The sequence below is a fragment of the Primulina tabacum genome, chromosome 16 (assembly GCF_025594145.1).
Source record: "Primulina tabacum isolate GXHZ01 chromosome 16, ASM2559414v2, whole genome shotgun sequence".
NCBI lineage: Eukaryota > Viridiplantae > Streptophyta > Magnoliopsida > Lamiales > Gesneriaceae > Primulina > Primulina tabacum.
The window spans coordinates 811,515-834,475 of NC_134565.1; the positions used below are offsets into that span (position 1 = coordinate 811,515).

Sequence of the window (22,961 nt, forward strand, 5' to 3'; positions counted from 1 at the left end):
ATTTAAACGGTTTTTAAAAACAATATTTATTTTTATCATAAATATATTATAAATACATTTACTATAATCTTAATTAGTAATCCATGCACACAGTAAATTCACTTGCATGAATAATTCATGTTTTATCCAAAAATAAATGAATATTTTAATTATTTGTAAATTGAAAAAATAAATATGAAAGATAATATTACAAGTGATAAATGATAAATTTATTGAAATATAAATATAGAAGCATTTTTGTCTATCTATTAAAATACCAAAGTTTCTAGATTCATTATTATATAACATACTAATGATATAGATTATTTTGAATGTGGTTCCAACAAATTAATGCCCGTCTCCAACCATTTTTCTAACCGAAAATATCTATTTTTCTTTGTAATTTTTTATTAAAATATCAATTTCAACCTGACAATAAATCACGGTCCCCTTGCTCTGTCCACCTTTGGTTCGGCATTCCAAGTAGATAGATATTTGTAACCTTTTTTGTTTTTTTTTTTGACAGAAGATATTTGTGTAACTTGTGAAGAAATGAATTCTTTAAAGTCAAATTTAAAGAACAGGAAACAGTATCCATGCATACGGGGACGTAGCCGTGAAATAATTTGAGACTGGGCCGAATGAATCGATAAATAACATAAATCAAATATTTCAAAATTAACTATTAATATTAGAAAGTGATACAAACCAAATATAAACTATTGAAGATGTGTCATGCGGTTTTTCATTGAGTAGAACTCATCAATTACTGAATCAATGTCTATCCTTGCAGTAAACTCTCTTTCAATGTAGACAATCATAGAATCTGCCAATAACTCTTCTTCCATCTTATTCCGGAGAGATGTTTTAAGAAGTTTCATAGCTGAGAATGATCGTTCTGTTGTCGCAGTAGAAACAGGGAGCGTTAAAACAAGACGAATCAATCTGTCAATTAAGTGATAATGACGCGTCTTTTCAGTCTCTAGTAATCGTCGACATAATTCAGAAATAGTATCAATATTCTGAAACCTTTCATGATAATTATATCAAACTTATAATGATCCAACTGACTTTTCAGATAATGTAGTTCTTGTTTATTGAAATCACTAGGATATAATTTCTCTGCAAGATTGTAAATATCATCAGCATTAAACAACTTAAAGTTGTCTCGAGGTTCCAAAGCAGAACTGAGTCTAAGAAGTTCTACAGCCCCATCATTGAATCTGCTATTGAGTTCTTCCACTTGAAAATCTATTGCAGCATTAAATACATCAAAACGGTAATGATGTTCAAATGTAATAGAATCCCTCTGCTGGCTCGAACGTCCTGTAGCAGATCTATACCAAACATTCATATCTGGTATCTCAATACCATTATTTTCACAAACTGATTGCACAATCATTAGAAGAATATCATAACCTTCTGCTCTCAAAGTATGAAGTAAATCTTTGGTAGTTGAGACAAAATCCATTGCATTTAAAATGTCCAAAGACTTCTCTTGCAAAGCTCGACAAAGCAAATCTGTGATCCCCATAATCTTATGCATTAAGTATAGGATAAATATGAAATCAAACGATCTCAATGCAATCAAAAAACCTGTAGCTTCCCTTCGTATAGAATTCGAAGATGCTTCCTCCGTCATGTGCTCAAGCACAATAATCACAGAGCTGTACATATCTATCATACTGCAAATCGACTCAAAATGAGAACTCCAACGCGTCTTTCCAGCTCGTTGCAAAGTACCAATCTGATTAAGGCCAGTACCCTGCGTCACAAACAAATGAGAAATGAAATGATTAATGAGAAATAAAATGAGAACTCAATTTTATTAATAAGAAATCATATGATTAAGTTTAGTACATGTCTCGCGAATACCAGTAGCTACCATGGTTGCAATTTCAATAGCTTGGGCAGATTGCAACTCAGTGTAACGTTTTGGAGATGCCTTAATAAGATTACAAATAGAATTCAATTTTGAAAAAAATAGCCAAATAGAACTCTCCTTTCAGCAGCAGCCACCAACGCTAATTGAAGTCTATGTGCAAAACAATGAACATAATATGCTTGAGGAGAATCCCTCAGAAAAAGAGCTTGTAGTCCATTCCATGAGCCACGCATATTGCTAGCTCCATCGTATCCTTGACCCCGAATATCTTTGATATGCAAATTATGTCGACCAAGCACATTACATATTTCTTTTTTAAGTGTTACCGCAGTGGTGTCAGAAACATGCACAATATCAAAGAAACGCTCCATTAAGAACCCTTCACGATCAACAAATCTCAACACAATAGCCATCTGCTCTTTGTCTGATATGTCTTTAGCATCATCAATCAAAAGACAAAATTTTGCAGTCCCAACATCTTCACGTATTTTCTTTCTCACTCTCTCAGCAAGAATATGCAAAATTTCTTTTTGAATATCTGGTGATGTGTACTTTGCATTTTTTGGAGCTTTTTCCAAAACAACATTATTAATGTTAACATCCATTTTTCCCATAAGCTTTATCATTTCTATAAGATTACCTTGATTTTTGGAATATGAAGATTCATCATTTCCTCTCAATGCACATCCTTGCAAACAAAGCCAACGAATGTTTTCAATTGTGGTTGTAAGCCTCAAACGATTTTTCTTCACTTCTTCTAATGTTTGTGCATTCATCACTTTATCAATGTGACCACTTACATTCATCAAAGCACTCATAGATTCTACGGCACTGTTATGTGGTGAAGTGGGACTTCCTGTATGCATCAATAAAGCACATCTTTTCCCATCATTAACTCTTTTCCAACCTCTAAAACCATCAACTGTAAATGCGGCATAACGAGCCTCTTTTCCTTGGAAAAGGAAACATTTATTAGGAGAGTACTCCAACCAAGGAAATTGCTCAAACCAAGCCTTTTGAAATCGCCGGTATTGTTCTCCTAATTTGGTTCGCAGATACTTCATAACAGGTTGATATGGCCCCCTTAAAATATAAGCTCGTCTGATTGCATCTCTTTCATTGACAGGACATTGCCAAATTGGAGTACGCTTCGCCGGATCTAGTTGAACATAACCGCTAACATCACTATCAACTCTTTGATACTTGACCGGATGTTGTTTATCATGGTTTGAGATCTCATCATTAGTTGGATAATGCTCATCTCTAGTCGATGTACTAGCTTTAGGATTAAAATATGAAAACATATTTTTTTTCTTGCCTCTTTGAGCTTCCATTGTAACCTACACCATTCAGCACCAAAATAATTACCAAATTGCAAATTTTAAACAAAAGCCAACAAGAAAATTATGCAGATTCAAGAAAATTGAGTAAGACCAACTGTGTACATGTCTTTGTGTACATGTCTTTAGAAACAATGTTCAAAATTAAACCAGCAACAAAATAATTTATCACCACAAATATTTATCAAATTAGATCTATTTAATTTTAGATCTTTCTTAGTATCACTTCTCTTTCAAAACTTTGCAACTCGGTATACAAACGGGCTCCTCAGCACTCAAATTTGGTGAAAAATAAATAACTTATTTTTTACTAACAAAAATTGTATTTGAAAATATGTTTAAGGAGATGCATCTAATTATCCCACATTTACTGTAAAATTTTAATTTCATATTATTTTTTCCTACACCATAGGGTATTTTGTATAAACCAGAAAAATTTGCAAATTTAATAATATTTACATACAAATCACAACAAGCACTACATGTATCATAATAATTATTCAAATTTTCATTTCAGTACCATTCTTATTGGGCTTATTGCATCAACCATGTAAAAAAAAAACGTCTTAGGTAAGGTTAATGGCCTTTTTGGCCTATGTTTTTTAAAATCAGATATAAAATCCTTTACCGAAATGCGTAAATGTGTCCGAGGTTCTATAACAAAGGGTTAATGCCTTTGAATTATAAAATAATTGAAACCAACAACAAAAATCGAAACCCTTCAATCATAGAGGCAACAATCTTCGACAAACCAACAACAAAATTAATTGGAAGGAAAACAAAAGCGAAACCAGGCAACAATCATCGAGAAACCAGAAGTTACACAAAAAAAATGAAATCTGGAAACAACCCAAATCGACGTCCTTCAAAACATATACCACAAGCAGCAACAATCATCGAAAAATCAGCATAAATCCGAAGAAAACACTCAAAAATGGCAGACCTGAAGGGCGAAGTGAAGGATGAGATCGCGCGATGATAAAAGTGAAGTAAGTGTACACACACGTACACGACTACACGAGGATGCTGAAGTTAAGTATTAGGTTTATGGGCCCGGTGAGTTTTGGGAATGGGCTATGGGCTAAAATTTTTAATAAATTCAAAACACAAGGCTAAAATTTAAAAAAAAAAATTCAATCCATATTTTTAGTAGGCCCAAAAATCTAGCCTGGGCTGGAGCCCACCCCAGCCTTTGGGGTGGCTCCGTCCCTGCATGCATAGAAACAGCATTCCTGCAGTCTGAACTTCCTTATAGGCAGATAATTCTTCATTTTACATTCTAAACATCAAAACTAAGAAAAGAATATCCCTTATTATATGCTTCTTGACTCACTCGCAGTAAATTCAGAAAAGTTGATAAAAACGTGTATCACAACTCGTCGTGATAGTATCCATTATACGTGATTGTTCTGGTATGGCTCTCCTCAAGGTATCTAACAACCAAAGATGCATGAAATGCAGCACCAAAAGGAAGTGCAGCTTCGTTGATACTGAAATAAGGCGAGTGAGCAAACGTTGGCTGTTCCAGCGTTTCATCCTTCATTCCGAGAAAAAAGAAGTAACCAGGAATAATCTCTTGAAAGAACGAGAAGTCCTCAGATCCCATTAACGGCTGCATATCTTTAATTCCAGTACTGCCTAACATATCATTGGCAACTCTGTGAAAGAGTTTATGCAGGTTGTCGTCGTTTACAGTAGGAGGGAAGAAGAGTCTGTCTTTTGAATCAAAAGTTACAGTTGCATTGCATCTTTGTACAGCGGCTTGTCCTATAATAACCTATGAGTGATAGGAATAAGTTTTGTTATTCGCTCCAATTTGTATATATAACAAACCAGAAGGTATAAGTAAAGGGGGCGCAGCCCGACTTCGGCAGGAAAAAGTACAAGTACAAGCTAGTCTAAAAAGGAAAAAGAGGCTAAATAGCATCAAAGAACTTCGAAAAGGGAAAGCTGCCAAATATTACAAAGATACGTGTGTCATACAAATCTTAAAGAACAGGGAAAGAAGAGATATACTACCATGGCTTAAAGCTACTCTGAGATGTTACCTCTTTAATTCTCTGCTTAAGTTGCTGTAAGCTCTCCTTTGAAAAGGCTCGGAAAGTTCCACCAATGGTGACTGAATCTGGAATGACGTTAAACGCAGAACCTCCTTGGAATTTAGCAACTGTAACTACCTGTTCTATTGAATTTTGTAGTTAAAAGTCATACAATTTTAAGCTTCATCATTTGAGTAGTCGAGTAACCGAGACACAGCATTATCCACGATGAAAGATTCAGAAGATCGATGGTTTACTATATAATAAAACTGCATGGATTATATAGGGCATTAGGCATGCTTTTGACGTTTTGAGAATGATTCCAATTTATATAACGTTTCAGGGAATATGTCAAATTATAATCTAATTGGCAAAGAAATGAGAGTTATGAACTATGCATCTTTCAATGACAATTCACTAAGGAGGTTTACTTCAGCTTTGTTCAAGACTGCTTTCTGTCATCAAATTCCGTCCGCAGAAATGTGCAGCACACACAGATATAGAGGCACTCGAGTACCTGAGATTCGAGAGGATCAGCTTCTCGTGAGACAAGATGTTGTAAACTGCCAATTACATTTGAAGCAGCTAATATTGGGTCTATTGCTTGTTGAGGAATGGCTGCATGGCCCCCTTTCCCACTTATTACGGCTTCAAAAAAGCCACTGCCAGCTAAAATAGGACCAGACCTTGATGCCACCTCACCCAATGGCAAGTAAGTACTGGAATGGAGACCAAAAATGGCTTCGACATTTTGAAGTGCTCCAGCTTCTATCATCTTTTTGGCCCCGCCACCTCCTTCCTCTGCTGGTTGAAAAACGAGAACCACAGTTCCCTGTTGTGATTCGGGAAGATTTAAGCAAACTTGAGTGGTAAATACAGGGACATGTTAGAAAAGTTTGACTCAATCATTCAGAAGGGATGCGGGTGATAAACAAGGTCCATTTTATAGCGAACTGGCAACCGATTTTATTTTCAGTTTGTAACGCAGGAAAATGTTTCCGAAACTATAACTTAATCCATACAGCTTGAGATAGGACACGAATGGATATAGCTACTTTAGTTCATCATAGGTTATTGTCACGTACAACAAATTAGAGAGAATTCCAAAGCAGCCTAAAACACAGAAACTAGAGAAACAAGATCTCGTAATGACTACAACAGAGTCATTAGACCATACACATCAACTCCTACCTTGGCGGCATGTTAAGATAATGTACCACATGCATTCTTCCAACAACTTAATTTCTGTGCTGTAAGTGTATGGAATAACAATATCAAATAAAATGAAAAATGAGAAAACTATAAAATCAAAAGGTGATGGAGGCACGAACCTTCAAAGAGTCACGATGTTCTTGAAGTATTTTTGCAGCACCCAGAAGCATTGCGACATGTGCATCATGTCCACAAGCATGCATTTTTCCAGGATTCTTACTCTTATGCTCCCACTCCACCATTTCCTATGCAAAATGTGAAACTTTAACTTAAGAGTAATAAACACATAGAAGTAGCACATCTATAGCACAAGTCTCGAAGCCTCAAATTCGCAAATTCATCTTGCTCACTCTAATAAGTCTCAAAATAAAAATAACTTTTTTTAATAAAAAAATAAGTCTCAACATCAAATCAAATGATTGAAAAAACAGCAGTTCAATCCTTAGCTGCAACAGGGGTCACCACCAATTTTTTTAAAAATAAAATCTTTTATTTTGAGATAAATTTTTCAAAAACAGAGTTTCACCCACAAAAAAACCTCTCCAGCTTAAAGGCTCAAATTCATAAATTCATCCAATTCACACGAACAAATGCCATACCAAACAGTAAAAAAAATCCAAAATTTTAATCGTAGAACACCCAGCAAAACATTAAATTCGAAGCCAACCTGTAAGGAAAGAGCATCCATATCAGCCCTTATTGCAACAAATGGAGGTTTTCCTGAACCGATAAAGCCGATCAAACCAGTACCTGCAAGAGGCTTGTATTCAATCGCCATCTTTTCCAGTTCTTCTCTAATAAGCTTGCTGGTCTCAAATTCTTCATAGCCCAGTTCAGGATTCTCGTGTATCTTCCTCCTAACGCCCACCATCCAATCATAGACCTCAGATTTCTTTGCAAATTGGAGGAATTTCAAGGGAATCTCAGACAGCTCCTTTGAACTCAAATTAAGCTCTGAGAAAATGGGTTTGAATAAAATCAAGGAAACAGAGAAAATCCACAAAGCCCACTTAGAATTCATGATTATGTGAACTCTTTCTTCTTAGGTATCTGCACAAAGCTGAGACTTGAAGGTGCTGGGACCTATATCTGTACAACCACACATGTCAGAATGGGCTAGTGGTCAACCCAAAGGCCATAACCCACAGCAACTTGTCGTTAGGCGGGGTGGGATGAGCCGACCGTCCATTGCGGGCCTCCAAATAGCCAACTCATTTCATCTTGAGTCGCAGGTTAGATGGGCTAAACAGCCTAAATTTTTTTATTGAAAAAATATTTCTATTTTTTAAAAAAATTCTAAAAATATAATAAGCATTTATCAAAATAAAATCAAATGTCTCATTGAAATATGAATTAAATTTGTCATTTTTATGATTCTTAAGAAAAACACAGTCAAACCCAAATATATATATATATATATATATATATATATATATATAGAGTAAATTTATTTTTACTAAGTTGTAGTAATAAATTCTAAGTAATAATAATAAATTGAGATAAAGAAAATGGTAAAATAAAGATATTTTAAGATTTTACAATAATACAAGATTATATTGTACAATTTTAAGACAGACTAGGTTTTAAATGAGTTAGTACAACTAAGTTCCCTAAAATATTTGTTTTTAAAACTTATACTGTTTTTATTCATGTTAAAATACAAGTGGTTAAATTCGTATTGTCACAGGCTACAAAATGACCAACCTGCCTATTATGTGACCGACCGAGACAATTTTGTATTGATTTTGGCGGAGCAGGCCGCCATTTTGGTAAATTGGGGTATCATCAACCTAATCAATCCTATTTTATGTGATGACTACCAATTTTGACGGAATTGTGCTTTACCAATTTAAGAGGGATGGGCATGAGAGAAGAAGAAAATCAAAGAGAAAAAGAGGGAGCTATATTTCAATAATTAAATAATCACCATTTGATATCCTTGCCGTATCTTAATTAATATCATACTCGAACAACCCTCAATGCTTGGCTAATCTAGTACACGTCTCAAGGATTAAGAACTCATTCTTTTACCTATCGTGTTCTTAATTAAACCATGCACAATTCTTTTTGCTGTGCCGTACCAGTAAAAGTCTCGCAAGAGTGGCGCAAAAGGTTCGAATTATTGAAGAGAAGTATTTGGAGAATCGAAAAGGGAGGATCAACGGAGCTCCAACAAGCAAACACATTCAATGTGAGGAGTGTGAGGGAACATGTCCACAGGTTGCAAGCTTTTGAGTTCGTAGCATCCTATGATGTTTTGTTCCGGCTGCATCCAACCAAGTACAATTTTTTACATGGTGAATCTCAAGTCTCAACCAAGGATATAACCAGACTAAATGTCACGTACCACGCCATGGCAGAGATAATCAAGATCACGAGCACAAGTGGCAGGATTGCAGGAAACATAGACAATGCGTGCTGCCTTGAGTTTAAGCAGAAATTTGATCAATTTCATGTGCATACCTGGACGATTCGGATCTGCATCATTTTAAACAGTACAACTGATCGTTACAGATGAAATAGTATGCAACATTGAATTGAGCCTTATCAGTATTATTATACCCAAATAAAACGGAATAGATAATTTGCAACTAAAGAAAAAGAGAGAACCTGTGATGACCAGATCGGGCTTGGGAAAATATTCTCCAAACTTCTCATCGATTTTGTTGAGATCCCCTTGGACAAACGTGGCGTTACATATGTTATTAATGTTGGCATTACGACGTGCATCTGATATTGCTTGATCAACGATTTCAAAACCATACACATGTTTCACCCTAAGAACATGGACAAGCAATTGGGAAGAACAGTGGCAGCCAGGCCAATCATCAAATCTAACAACAAAGGGAAATTTACCTATTTGCGAGGGTAAGACCGATGGTTCCAGTTCCACAGAAGAGATCCAAAACTACTTCTGACCCATCTCCTTTCAGGCAGGCGCAGTCCTCAATTAGCTTATACAAAATCTCAGCCTGTTAAAAGAGAGTAGCATTTTTAAACAACAACAAACATTTGAGACACGGATAACCAAAGCCGGTATGTATGTTCAATTGCATACCTGGTGTGTATTTGTCTGGAAGAAAGAATTGGCTGAAATTTGAAAAATTAGTCCTCTTAAGCTCTCTGTAATTGTGGATTTACCAACAAGTGTGTGCTCCTCCTCTCCGATGGATGTGTTGCCCACAGAAGTATTTACATTGTTCACGATACTTACCTACAATAAAAAAATTGAAAACAAGAACATGAGACAAACTATGACCCCTTAAGAACATTCCAGTAATTTTTTACAGTTAACATGAGATAGCTTAAAATGCGTCAATCAAGCAGCAGTAGCTCATCAGGAAGCGTGGAATCATTTGCACAATAGACAATCAGCATAAAACAATTTCATTTCAAAGTATCAAATTCAAGTTCGGTAAAATGTGAAACAGAATGCTATTACCATGCATTCCTTAGCTCAATTAGTTGGCTTTCTAGAAATAAAATCAACTTTAATTCAACAATTGTCTAGACCTCCAATGATTTAAATTTGATGAAATGCAATATTTATGAAGAAAACACAATATCTCATCCGAAGTCTGGATGACAATCAAAGATAGAATAAATTAAGCAGTTTGGTAAGACTAGTAAAAGATAATAAACATCTCTTAAACTTCTGAACAACAATAGAAATCCCAAATTGGTCTAATGCTCACCACATTAGGATAAGTTTCAAGTTTCTCAACAAGGGGAATCAGAAGCTCAGGCTTGTGTGACGAAGTTACAAAATTAACCATTAGCTCAGGCCTCCCAGTTTCCATATTCCTGAGACAGAAATAAGACAACTGAGACCAGAATTCTACAGCGAAAAATTCCATAACAAGTACAATTCACGCCAGAAGCTTCTTTAGGAAAAAACGTTATTTGTCAGGTTTCAAGCACAGCAAAACATTAACAATGTCAGAAATCCTTATCTGATAAAGGATCACAACAGAAAAATCAATTAGGATAGTGAAAAAATATAATTCCTTAATCAAAACTAGAGACACTGTTTATATAAAATGCCAATTTTATTTTATTGACCAATACATTATGGTATTGGTTCCAAATATGCTCGAGCATTTAGAATCAAGATGTAAAAAGAAATTGTGCAAGGGTCCTCTTTTAGTATTATTGTCAAAGAAATAAGACGATAATCCATTGTGCTGATTCTTTTTGCACTACTGAGCCATTATCGCACTCTTACGTGAAAAAAGATTTATTACATGACCAACCCTGTGCCACTACCTGCCTGTTCTGAGCATCAAATGCTTCAAAAATCCATGATGGGAGTGCACATCATATGGAGATAGACCAAATTGTGGATCCCTCCAAAAATCTTGAATAGCTGCAAGGACCTAGAAATTAGAGATGGAATTTAAATGGAAAGCTACAGGTATATTATCTGGTAATTTGGTTCGTATCAACTATTTTGTCCAAGTAAATATTGGAACAGCTGAATATTGAATAATAAAGGAGATGCATAATCAACACATCACAGAAAGGTAGCACCTAGAAGAACACATATCGAAAGATAAACCAGCCTAAAATTTGTTTTATCATTGTCATGTATCTCCCAGGAAAAAATTTGTAAGAAAAATTGCTCTCCTAAAAAAAAATGATGAACGTGCACGAAATGACATAACGAAAATTTAATCAGTTGATGCACTAAGCCTTCATTATTAAACTTGTTTTGCATGCTGCCTCATGACAGATTGAAAACCAGAGTTGTCCAGCAGCTATTGTACTTAACGTTTAGACATTACAAGATGATGAACTTGAGATGATAATAGCAGATAAACAAACATGAACTTTAGACAGAAAATCATAAAAATAATACCTCATTTGCTGGATCACTTTGTAATAGGCACTTATTGATATTCAGAACCTTATCAAAATATCCAGGAGCATGTAACCCCAAAGCAGGTTCATCGTTTTCATCACACTTTTGCTGCAACAGTTTCGCAGGTACCCATTTTTTTGTGCCAAAGGAGAATTCCATCTACATCATGATAAAAACAAATGAGTAATCATTTAGCTCCTCCACTGAAATCCCTCTTCTCCCCTTGTATATGTTCATCCCATTTTTGCCATCCTTTTCTAACCTAAGATGTTGAGCCTAAAGGAAGTCTAGGCATTAGAGTAGAATGACATTATTTTGAAAATGGGAAGGAGAAGTGTTAAAATACTTGTTGCACATTCTAGTTGCATTTTCTACCGGAGATGTCCTTACAGGAAGTGTCTCAACTGAAGAGTAATTTATCAATGTTTACTACTCGGCTTGAGGAGTGTATATAATTTGAGTTCAAAGTATACAAGGCATTATTGATTATCCTGTTTCCTTTATTATAGATGAAGAAAGATAAGTAGTCGGTACCAAGTAGTTCCACTTTAACAGGAGTTGACAAGTATAATTAGAAGTATATATATATTGTTGTAACCTCAGTTTTTGTATACAAGAGAAATTCTCCGTACTCCGAAATTTTACCAGTGCTCTAAAACTGTAACAAGTACACCTAGCCAAAATCAACAACCTTTTTTAAGGGCTATATCTTTCCTAACCTTGTTGCGGTAATGGAACTGGCTATTGCAAGGAACAATGGGCTTCATAATGCCACCCTTATCCAGGTCTTTACCAGAAAACTTGCCAACGTGTACAATCAACTCGTGCACCTGTTGCTCCTTTGCCCTCACTTGGACTTCATACAACAAGTTCTGCGTCTTACAACCTCCACAATGTGATGAATATTCACAAGGTGCTTCGACATAGTCCCGATGTGGAGTAATTGTTTCCAGTTTCTTCACCTGCCATCCTTGCAGTTGCCAACAACAGTAAGACGCCTAAATTGAATCTCATTTCAACTACCCATTTCATCCAACAGATTAACTCATTACAAAACGCAATTTTACAAAACAGCCAAAACACATAGTTATCCTTTAAATTCACACAAAGATAAGCCAACTTAATCAGCTCAAGTTTCAACAATTCAATTTATATCACAGGTTATATGCATATGAATTGTTAAACAAGTAGACATTTTTAACTGGACGGAGAATCACCAAAGATACAAAAATAAAAAGATACGAGTAGCTAAACCTCGGCATAATTATCTTTCTTGCGGGTGACACGACCAATGAACTTCTCGCCTGGTAATGCGCCATCGCACATAACTACATAACCAGTGTCAGCGACTTTGCACACGCCCCTGCCTTTAAAAGCCAAGCTTTCGCAGACCAGCTCCAAAGTCTGGCCTCGCTTAGGGAAATACGAAAATGGTAACTTTTCGGGTTTTGTAGTCGTTTGACGGTCGGGTGTGGCAGCGGTGGTAGATTCTTCCGAGTGTTGGACTGAAGAAGAAGCAACGAGTGTCGAGAGCGGACGAGATGTACAGCGTAGGCTTCTCGGCCACGGTCTGTGTTGGAGGAGACGCAGGCCGCCGGTTGGAGTGAGCGCCGCCATTCACTTAAATCCGATAAAACCGGTGGCTGACAAAGTGGACTAGGGAATCAACCCTTCCAGTTCCATTACAAAGTGGACTAGGGAATCAACCCTTCTGATTCAATGTTTCGGTGCTGGTCCAGTCTCATTTTAAAAACATCCATTTAATTCGTATTAGAAATTATGGATTTAATTATAAATTTGAACATGTTTCTATATTTTTCGAGTCGAACTCAATTGGTTCGTTAGACTGAAGAAGAAGTAATGAGTCGATAGCGGATGAAGTGTACAACGTAGACTTCTCGACCACATTCTGGATTCAATTTGAAACCTAATTAAAAATACATATGGTTCAATGTTTCGGTGCTGAATTTGATTTGTATTAGAAATTATCGATTTCAAGTCAAATTTGAATATATTTGTCCATTTTTCGAGTCAAATTCAATTCGAACTTTAATTATTTAGTTCGTGGAATTTAATATTTATAAATATATAATATAATAATATATTAGTTTCGAGTAACTCGTGAATATGTTTAAATATTTTGAGTTGAATTCAAACTCTAACGTTTATTCTAACCAAATTCGAGCAAAAAAAACATAAAAATTTTGAGCTTTGAATCAAACTCAAACTCGAACATATATAAATATGTTGTGTTGTGACTTGCAATGACCAAGGAATTGTGTTCTCATCTTTTATTGCAGAGCTACTTGCTCTTCGTGGGCATTTTGATGACAATACTGAGTCGTTGGACTCGTGTCATTTTCGAATGAGATTATCTACATATAGTCTCATCTATTTCTAAGTTATCATGATTATGTCCTTTATTTTTTAGCATATTTGTAAAAATTAATATTGGGTGAACGTACGTATCAATAAATCTGGCAAGTGGAATATACTCAAAGTGTTTTCTCTTCTGGATATCCTATCATCGTCATTCGAGATTTATTCTAATATTTAATAGATCTCACATCATTTGATCTTTCTGAGGTGTCTGCATAGATTCCCGCATGAATCTGGGCCGCTAGATTGTTTACAATCATGTTGTGATCATCCGACCTCCCCCATAAATATGTGATTTCTTTATGTCATTTTCAATTTTCTCTTCTTCACTGTTGTTACTCTGCTGAATTGTCTATTGAATCCCGACAAGAATTCTTTCTCGGTTCATACTCTTTATTTTCACTCGACTTTCTTAGTAAGTATTTTCTATTTCCAATATGTCTAGCCCCGACACTAGAATAGCTAGTGAAGTACTCGAGCTCGTTGAGGCCTCTTTCTCTCCTTAACAGTCTTCAGATCCCTAGCATGAGACTCCTCAAGCTCAAAGACTACAGAAGATCAAAGCCCCTTAGGCCGAGTTGAGACCAGCTGGGCTTTCCCTAGTATGAGGTGGGAGGGTCTTACTTAGATCCAGATAGTATTAAGAAGAGTTCGCGCATGTCTGCTAGTGACACTTGCACATACCCGACATATTGGATCGAGCTCACAGCCCTCCTGAGGACTACCATACTTCTATATCGACCAAGTAGATATGAGTCTTAGATTCCTCATGCCCCGCTTAGTCCAAAAAATGTGAAAACATTATTTTGTTTGCCCAAGCCAATTAACCCCTAAATCATATTCCATTCTTTTTTCCTTAGGTTATTGAGGTGCAGGACTATGCTTCCCCTCCGACCTCCACAGGGTGTCCCTATTCCAAAACCATTAGGCCCCATGACACTTAGCTTGGTGCAAAACCTAATATCGAATGATGACCTGCAGCTGGTGTAGAAGGCGTCCGACTAGGAGATGGCTAAACAAATGTCCCTCAGCTTTCTCTAGGTAAGCAAACTTCCAATCTTTTTTTTTCATATTATTCTCGTGCCCCAATTTGTTTACTTAGTTCATTTTCTTTCCTATGCAGACCATATTTTTTGAAGGGGAGCATTTTTTTCGGGCTAGACAGGGTCGTACCGGTGCCCAACCTCATCAAATGGACATGGATGATGTGTAGGCCCAAAATGCGGACCTAAGAAATGTTGGGATGCAACCAAAGTCCCACATTAGAAGATCTAGAGAAAGATCATGGGTTAATAAAGATGAAATGATATCTCCATTGGTATGAGGCCTTTTGGGTGGTTCCAAAAGCAAAACCATGAGGGTTAAAACCCAAAGTGGACAATATCATACCAGTGTGGAGATATCCGGATTCCATTGGTCCTAACAAAGTGGTATCAGAGCCATGGTCTAGATCGAGCCGTGTGGGTAGAATCCTCGATACCTAAACGAAGGAGGTGAGGGATCCTGGTAAAAATTCTTGATTAAACTCTCGGGGTGGTTTATGCTCCCAGTATTCATGTAAGGCGTGCGCTCCAACGTAGTGAAGTAGAGTAACCTCGATTGGAGGACGAATAAGGCTTGAGGGGAGGCTCGGACCATGAGAATAATAGTGGAACTTCGTTTGAGGGGAGGATTGTTGGGATGCAACCAAAGTCCCACATTGGAAGATCTAGAGAAAGATCATGGGTTAATAAAGATAGAATGATATCTCCATTGGTATGAGGCCTATTGGGTGGTTCCAAAAGCAAAACCATGAGGGTTAAAACCCAAAGTGGACAATATCATACTAGTGTGGAGATATCCGGATTCCATTGGTTCTAACAAGAAAGAAGCTCTGGGCCATGAAAAATAGGGTAATGGAAGAGAATTATTCTCTTATGGTTGAGCTGGAAGATGCTCGGGAGCAATATTCATTGATTGAGCGAGAGAGGGCACGACTGGCCAAGAAGACTCTTGATTTGGAGACTCAGTTGTTCAGCCAACAGTAGGAGGCCAAGGCTTTTTGGACTAGCAAGAAAGATGAATTTGTAAAGTCCAAGGGTTTCAAGGCACTCTACTAGGAAAAAGACAATGGATTACTTCGAGTAGGGCTCCCAGGGATGCTTGGCTCAATTCCGTCTAATGGAAACCTGGAGTTCGAGCACCCTGCCTCCTTCCTGAACCTAGAGAAAGCATTAGAAGACATGTCCGGGAAGGGTGAACTATATTGTACTTAGTTTCTTGTAATCAGCTTAGCTTCAATGAAGTTTACTTTTCCCTTTACTTTTGTCCATCTCATTTCCAAGCCAAACATATCACAAGACTAAGTAGTGAAATTATAATCCGATCAGAATATTGGCTCAAGAAAAAATATGAAACGTTAAAAATTTCACTAAATGTTGAAGACTTAATCCGAGTCATATACCTCATAACACTAAGTACGCAAACAAAATTGCGGACTGGGTATCATGCAGGTGCTACATCTCCTCGAGCAGCCTTCTCACCTCCTCAGTATAAGCGTTCTGATTTGGGAGAGGCGGTGGAGTTGGATTATTTTCGTGCCTCTGAGCCAACACATGTTCGACGATGACGATGGTTAGTTGGGTAAACTCCGCGATATTGAAACCCTGAGGAGGCGGTAGTGGTGAATTATTTTCTTGGTTCTCTTGGTCATTAATATCTTGATTCTTGTTCTCTTGGTTAATTTATCCCGCAGCCTCTTCTGTGGCCTACACGAATTCATCTTCCTCTTACCATCTTATCTTTGTTTCTTCAATTTATCATTGACGTCGTCAATTGATGATACCAAAAATCGTATTTTGGGTTCGATCTGGTGAACTCAATACTTCAAAATTGTTCATCATGGAACAGTCAAGCTTTCAGCTCGGATCAGCAGGGACAGACAAAAGTTAGAGGAATTCACAGGTTATTCTGGCATATTCCGATGCTTAAGTTAGTACTAAGATAGAACTTAAGCGTGTGATGTCAATAGTTCTAGTGATAACAATATTTGAATATATATAATCAAGAGAGATATACAGTATCTATAGGATTATGAGAGTCATATATCTTATAAGAGAAAAACTCTTAGTAAGACGAGTCAGTGAAACACTAAATTTGTGGTGGGATACTATCTTATCTTGGATATATCATGGATTTTGAATGTATCCTGGTATCTTTGGAGTCTTATCTCTATCATGAAAGCTTTGTCAGGTTGTTTTACCTTAGCATGACGTTATCTATATTCACTGTCATATTTATTTGAGTTTGGCTCGATAACATCTGTTATTTAGTTTGACTACTCGAGCCTAATCATCTTGTGAGGCCTTTTCCCAAGTAGAATACAACTCGAACTATGCATAAGATTTTGGGCTCTTGCTCTGGTCTAATTATATCAGTTATGGACCATCCATTTCTGTAGATGGTCTCGTCAGCTTAGTAAATGGGCTTGGACACTTCGTTTCGGAAATTATTCGGGCCAGGTTTGATATAGTTCGGTTAGGATTTGGATCGGGTCGGTGATATCAATATAATAATATGTAAAAACCAAAGTTTTTGTGAGTTTAGAGTACTAGGGATTCGCTAAGCCTAATTATATAATCTCATAAAAATTGAAGCAACCTTTGTTATTTGGAGAATATAACATATATTTTTTAAAATTATAAAATCATTTTATTACAAGACATGCGAGATGATATTTTTTGGGGTATATACAAATAAAACTTACTATAAAAATTTGAAGTATTTGATTGGTTGTTTCCACTATAATTTGAAACTTGGATAAAATGTAGCACACCGCCCGACAAGTCCAAGTCTTACCTTGTAGAGATTTAAAAAAATCTAAACTTGTAGGCACATAGACAAGAAAATTTTGTGTAGTTGGCTAAAATTTATCGTTGACAAAACGTAAATATAAGGCGGTCATAAAAACGTAAAGTCCTAAAATAGGATAATATTTTAAAATAATGCCATAATTGAAAATTCGAATTAAATTAAAAGAATAGAAATGTAAGCATATAAACCTCGAATCAATATGTACACATCTGTTTAATAAATATATTATCCATCTCAATTAATAGAAAATATATTTTTCACGTCCCAATTCATTCATAACTGGAAAAGTACGTAACATCTTATAAATCTTCTTTTATGGATATATCTATTTATTTATAATTTATTTTATGAAAAAATTTCTGGTTTTAAACTTGTAAATTTCTAGGTATCCAATATAAAGCTAATTAACAGTTTAAAAAATAATAATAATACAAACCATATCTTATATTATATATTAAAATTATGCATAAGAATTTCAAGATATATTCCTAACATATCAGAATCAATTCTTTATCCAATTTAAGTACATTAAAAAAAACATGATCAATATTGACATAAAATCTATATGTTGGAGATAAATTTTTTAAAAAAATCAAAAATTTGTGTGAGACGGTCTCACGGGTCGTATTTTATAAGACAGATCTTTTATTTGGGTTATCGATGAAAAAATATTACTTTTTATGCTAAGAATATTATTTTTTATTGTGAATATCGGTAGGGTTGATCCGTCTCACAGATAAAGATTCGTGAGACTGTTTCACAAGAGACCTACTTATGAGAAGATCTACATCGATAATAAAATTCGTGAGACCGTACATTGCACAAGCTTAAAAGCTATATATAACTAAGCAACAATAAGCTATATATTAAATTTTGTTCAACTGTTAATGAATACAGATTATTTAAAAGCTAACTGGAAAAGGAGAAGGAGATGAGAACACGCAGGCAAAGATGTAGACTGGAACCTCGTCACTGGGTCCCACAGTTTAGAAAAACGTGTTTCTAAGGCAACAGTATACTGCGTCAGAATGTGACCCCACGAGGCCACAACTCGTGATCTCAGCCCCGAAATCGCTTCCACGTTTTATCTGCATGAAACAGCTGTAGCCATTTATTCCTCTACGTAAGAAGATATCTGGAGCTTCTTCGAATAATTTAACATAATGGATAACATTAATAATAAATATATATATATACATATATATATATATATAAGAGAGGAAAGCTATATTTTCAGGGAAGGACTCCATTCATCCGAAATCTCAGTGAAGGACTCTACCCGGAGAATATAAATACAGTCCATTCTGTTGTATCTAAACATGCCACAGCTCGATCTAATTATTATATATATTATTTTCGAGAAAATATTTGATTCTTCTTCCCAAGATCTTGACCGTTTGGATTCAGGATGACTATCACAATTGATCAGTCTGCTTTTGGTAAATTTCTTGGTTTTTCTTCCCTGTTTCTTGATATTGTACTGGGAAAAAGAATAATATTGTCTTTTCTTGTTTTCCAAAGCTTATGCATGATTCTTCTCCATTTTCTTGACAAAATTTTTTGTTGATTCTGGGAAGGAAAACTGGGTTTTTTGGCAATGATATTTGGCTGTAATTTTGTTCACATTTACCAGCTTTTGCATAATTTTCCTTTTTCATCTTTTCTAATTTCTTTCTTTGTTGTTTTTTGGGCCCTTTTCTCGGAGAGCAGGCAGTGAAGTTGAAGAGAAGAAGTTAAATAAGGAGGGAGCTGGGTTTCTGGTACCACAAGCCAATTCATTCGGCCATCACTTTAGGTCTTTTCTGATTAAGATTAATCTAATTTTGCTCCTAAAAAACTTGGTTATTATTCGCTATTGAAACTTAAAAAAGCGATAATATTCATTAATTGTACGTGCTTTATTATTTGACTATGCATGTAGAGTGGTTGTTAGGGACCATTAGAGTTGTTGATTATTGTTTTAAATTTATTTATAATTATAGAATAAAATAGATGATTCTAAATGTTGGGCTTGGACACCTAATTAACATACTTTTTTTATACTTGAAAAAAATTATTATTGACTTATATATATATATATATATATATATATATATATGACTTTAAAATTGTCTAACACTAGTATACATTATTTGGATGGTCCTTTTTTTAAAGAAGTTTCTTGAAGAAAAAGTGCATTTTTGTTAAAGAAATGTACTATTTGGACACTCCTTTTTTAAAAATATGCACTTAGAAAATCAGAAAGGCTCTCTTCTCTTTTTTCAAAAATAAAAATTTATAATACAAGATCAATACAGGGTTGCATTTATCTTGTTTTTTTTCACTTTTTTCAAAAATAAAAATTTATAATACAAGATCAAATACAGGGTTGCATTTATCTTTTTTTTAAAAAAAAAAAAGAAAGAAAAAGAAAGAGGAAAATCACTTGAAAATCCCTACGTAATATGTCAATTACTACTTTGTTTTTGTAAATTATTCATTTAATTCTTGATTTGTGAAACATTAAAAAAACAGGGATTATGAGGCTGAGAATGAAAGACTAGGAGGAGTTGAAGCATTCTACAAGGCCAATCACATTAACCAAACTTATGACTTCGTAAGTAACCATCCCACCTGAAAGAAATTAACCATTCATAACTAAAATACTTTAATTTTGTTTATATATAGAATATATAATTGTTCATATGAATGAAAGGTAAAGAGAACGAGACAAGAGTATGGGAAACTGGACAAGGTTGAAATGAGTATATGGGAATGTTGTGAACTGTTGAACAACGTTGTTGATGAAAGTGATCCTGATCTTGATGAGCCCCAAATGGAGCATTTACTGCAAACAGCTGAAGCCATAAGAAAAGACTATCCTAATGAGGATTGGTTACACTTGACAGGCCTCATTCACGGTACGTGTCGAAACTCGTGTTTTCGAGCAATAAAGGACGTGTATTATTCGATTTATCATTATTTTGTTTCGTTTTTGTTCGTGTTAGATCTTGGAAAGGTCCTTCTTCATCCTAGCTTTGGTGAACTCCCTCAATGGGCTGTTGTAGGTATGCAGATCATGCCAAGAAAACTAAACATTTTGAGTCATAATTCATCATCAATCTTACTAGCTAGTCATATGTAAAAGAATGGCTTAGTCTTTGTTTTAAATGTATTGGCAGGTGATACATTTCCTGTTGGATGCGCATTTGACGAATCAATCGTTCACCCCAAGGTGTTTTTTCCTTGTATTTGAATCATGTCACTCTCGAATTTATCGAGTTCGAATATGGATTGCATTTCCATTGAAATTTGAAACACTCCGTTATGGTTATGGTTGCTGCAGTATTTCGAGGAAAATCCCGACTACAAGAATCCCGCTTACAATACGAGATATGGAGCATATGAACACGGATGCGGACTTGAAAATGTTATGATGTCTTGGGGGCATGACGATTATATGTATCTGGTTCGTGCTTTAAGCCAAACCCTTTTGTGGAATCATAAGCTTCTCTCAGAATTGTTCAAATATATGTTAATAATTTATAATTATCTGAGATAATATCAATCCATATCACTACTTTTTTTTTCAGGTGGCTAAGGGAAACAAATCAACCTTGCCCTCGGCAGGTTTTTTCATCATCAGATTCCACTCATTCTACGGTAAGCAGATGGTAAAATTCCTTTAAAAAATCGAATTCTATCTCAAGAAACTACTAATCAGGTAGATTCAATTCGAATCGCAGCATTGCATAGGTCGGGAGCGTATAAGCACTTGATGAACGAGGAGGACGAGGAGAATTTGAAATGGCTTCAAATTTTCAAGTAACTAGAATCCTCATCCTTGTTGGTATAATTTTCTTGAAATATTTGCATAGGTCATTTGCAAACCATATATTTATTTGCAGCAAGTATGATTTGTACAGCAAGAGCAAGGTTAGGATTGATGTGGAGAAAGTGAAACCATATTACCTCTCTCTCATTCAAAAGGTAACAAGTTTCTAAAGAACATGCATACAAATTTCTTGCTTTATATATATTTGTCCTAAATAATTTGTGCATTAACTGTTTTTTGCAGTATTTTCCATCCAAGCTTAGGTGGTGAAATTGTGGTTCAGAGCCAGCTGACAAAGCTTCTTTAGACTATTTTCTTTCCCCCTGAATCTTTGTTCTTTTATCTTGAAATAATAATAACAACAATGTAACGTTTTAGCTTTGTGTAATTGAGTGGTTCTTGGTGAATATGGAATAAAACAAGAGGTCTTCTCCTAAATATTTGATTTTCTGATTGAATTCTTTTTTAAAAAAATGGACTTGGTCTCATATTTCAGCTGTCGGTCATTGGAAGTAGGATAACATAAAATAATCCATCTTTAGGCGAAAAAAGGGTGGAAAATAATTTTTTTTAGACTATTTGAACGAATCATTATCTTATATATATGGTACACGTTATAAAAAAATAGGTACATTAATTTGTTTATTGATAAAAAGTTACCTAAGCCACAAAAATTCTTTACCTAAACAATTATTTAACATCCAAATTCATTAAATATTAGAAGTTATAACCCAAAGTCAGACTCTTCGAAAGTACATTGCACTTTCGTTCGTTCTCATCTCTTGAAATATATAAATAATCGATAGAAGTTTACATTTTTTAATTATTTTATTTCAAATAACATTATTATAAAAATTTCAACAGTATATATATGGGTCAAAACATCTCCTCAAAAAATGAAATTATATCAAAATAATGGCAATCAACACTAGCAAGAGTAATGTTATGGTAACATTACTGATCATATTATTTGTAGTTTCTCCCACTTTAATGCCATGCGATGCTGCTCGATTCAATTACCAAGGTATAATATTATTAATCCATATTATATCTATATATATATATATATATATATATATCTGTGTGTGTGTGTGTATTTTTAAAAACAATATTGATTTTATTGCAGAAGAGGGTTTTAAAGAAGAGAAATGTGGTCCTTGTGCTTGTTGCCAACCCAATAATCCAGTTTGTTGCATATGCGCCTGCCCGGTTCCACCATGATTCCGGTGGGGAGGTGCAGTTTCGAGTCTAGAGTACTGAGTCGAATTCGAAAATATTTTGAGCTCATGAATACTCAAGACAGAATTAGTTTATTGAATAGGTACTGTGTTCGCAAAATAAAATATATTGGCTAATATGTAATAAGCAGATACAATCATTGAACAAGGATCTGCAGCCAGCCACGGGTTCTTAATTTGCGGTTAGACCCTATGTTTTCGTCAAGTATGTATTAAATTATTGAATGCATGATAATTTTTTCTCTGCATTTCTTATTTTTTCACTCATTCTGTCTCGATCCGGACCGTGCCAGGCTACCGGCCTAACTTACCCACGCACATGTAAATCTCAATTTGATGCATAATAGGCCAGACGCAAAACC

General features: G+C 35.3%; 3 protein-coding genes and 1 long non-coding RNA gene across 7 annotated transcripts; 2 read left to right on the top strand and 2 right to left on the bottom strand.

The window, feature by feature from the left end:
* Positions 1-4,497: 4,497 nt before the first annotated feature.
* LOC142528805 (IAA-amino acid hydrolase ILR1-like 4) lies at positions 4,498-7,672 on the bottom strand. Its single transcript, XM_075633987.1, has 5 exons — positions 7,123-7,672; positions 6,575-6,700; positions 5,761-6,075; positions 5,253-5,381; positions 4,498-4,981 (listed from the first exon to the last, which is right to left on the bottom strand). The coding sequence occupies exons 1-5, from the start codon at positions 7,474-7,476 to the stop codon at positions 4,574-4,576; spliced, it is 1,332 nt and encodes a 443-aa protein (XP_075490102.1). The 5' UTR covers positions 7,477-7,672; the 3' UTR covers positions 4,498-4,573.
* A 661-nt stretch (positions 7,673-8,333) lies between these two features.
* LOC142529507 (uncharacterized) lies at positions 8,334-13,031 on the bottom strand. The gene is made up of 10 exons (XM_075635062.1): positions 12,571-13,031; positions 12,036-12,278; positions 11,314-11,475; positions 10,722-10,831; positions 10,151-10,259; positions 9,514-9,669; positions 9,312-9,427; positions 9,066-9,232; positions 8,803-8,933; positions 8,334-8,721 (listed from the first exon to the last, which is right to left on the bottom strand). Exons 1-10 carry the CDS (start codon positions 12,931-12,933, stop codon positions 8,614-8,616), a joined length of 1,665 nt encoding a protein of 554 aa, XP_075491177.1. The 5' UTR covers positions 12,934-13,031; the 3' UTR covers positions 8,334-8,613.
* Positions 13,032-18,769: 5,738 nt separating this feature from the next.
* Positions 18,770-21,825, top strand: LOC142530122 (inositol oxygenase 1-like). 4 transcript variants are annotated; one of them, XM_075635903.1, is made up of 11 exons: positions 18,770-18,998; positions 19,255-19,342; positions 20,062-20,143; positions 20,243-20,447; positions 20,535-20,594; positions 20,709-20,761; positions 20,873-20,995; positions 21,120-21,189; positions 21,273-21,351; positions 21,435-21,516; positions 21,605-21,825. In XM_075635903.1, exons 1-11 carry the CDS (start codon positions 18,956-18,958, stop codon positions 21,629-21,631), a joined length of 912 nt encoding a protein of 303 aa, XP_075492018.1. In that variant the 5' UTR covers positions 18,770-18,955; the 3' UTR covers positions 21,632-21,825. The 4 variants fall into 4 exon arrangements, with proteins under 4 accessions (XP_075492018.1, XP_075492019.1, XP_075492020.1 ...); XM_075635904.1 differs by having other exon boundaries at positions 19,258-19,342; XM_075635905.1 differs by having other exon boundaries at positions 18,770-18,986.
* Positions 21,826-22,235: 410 nt separating this feature from the next.
* On the top strand, positions 22,236-22,842 carry LOC142529949 (uncharacterized). Its single transcript, XR_012815999.1, has 2 exons — positions 22,236-22,385; positions 22,488-22,842. It is a non-coding gene; the product is annotated as an uncharacterized LOC142529949 (long non-coding RNA).
* Positions 22,843-22,961: the final 119 nt, after the last annotated feature.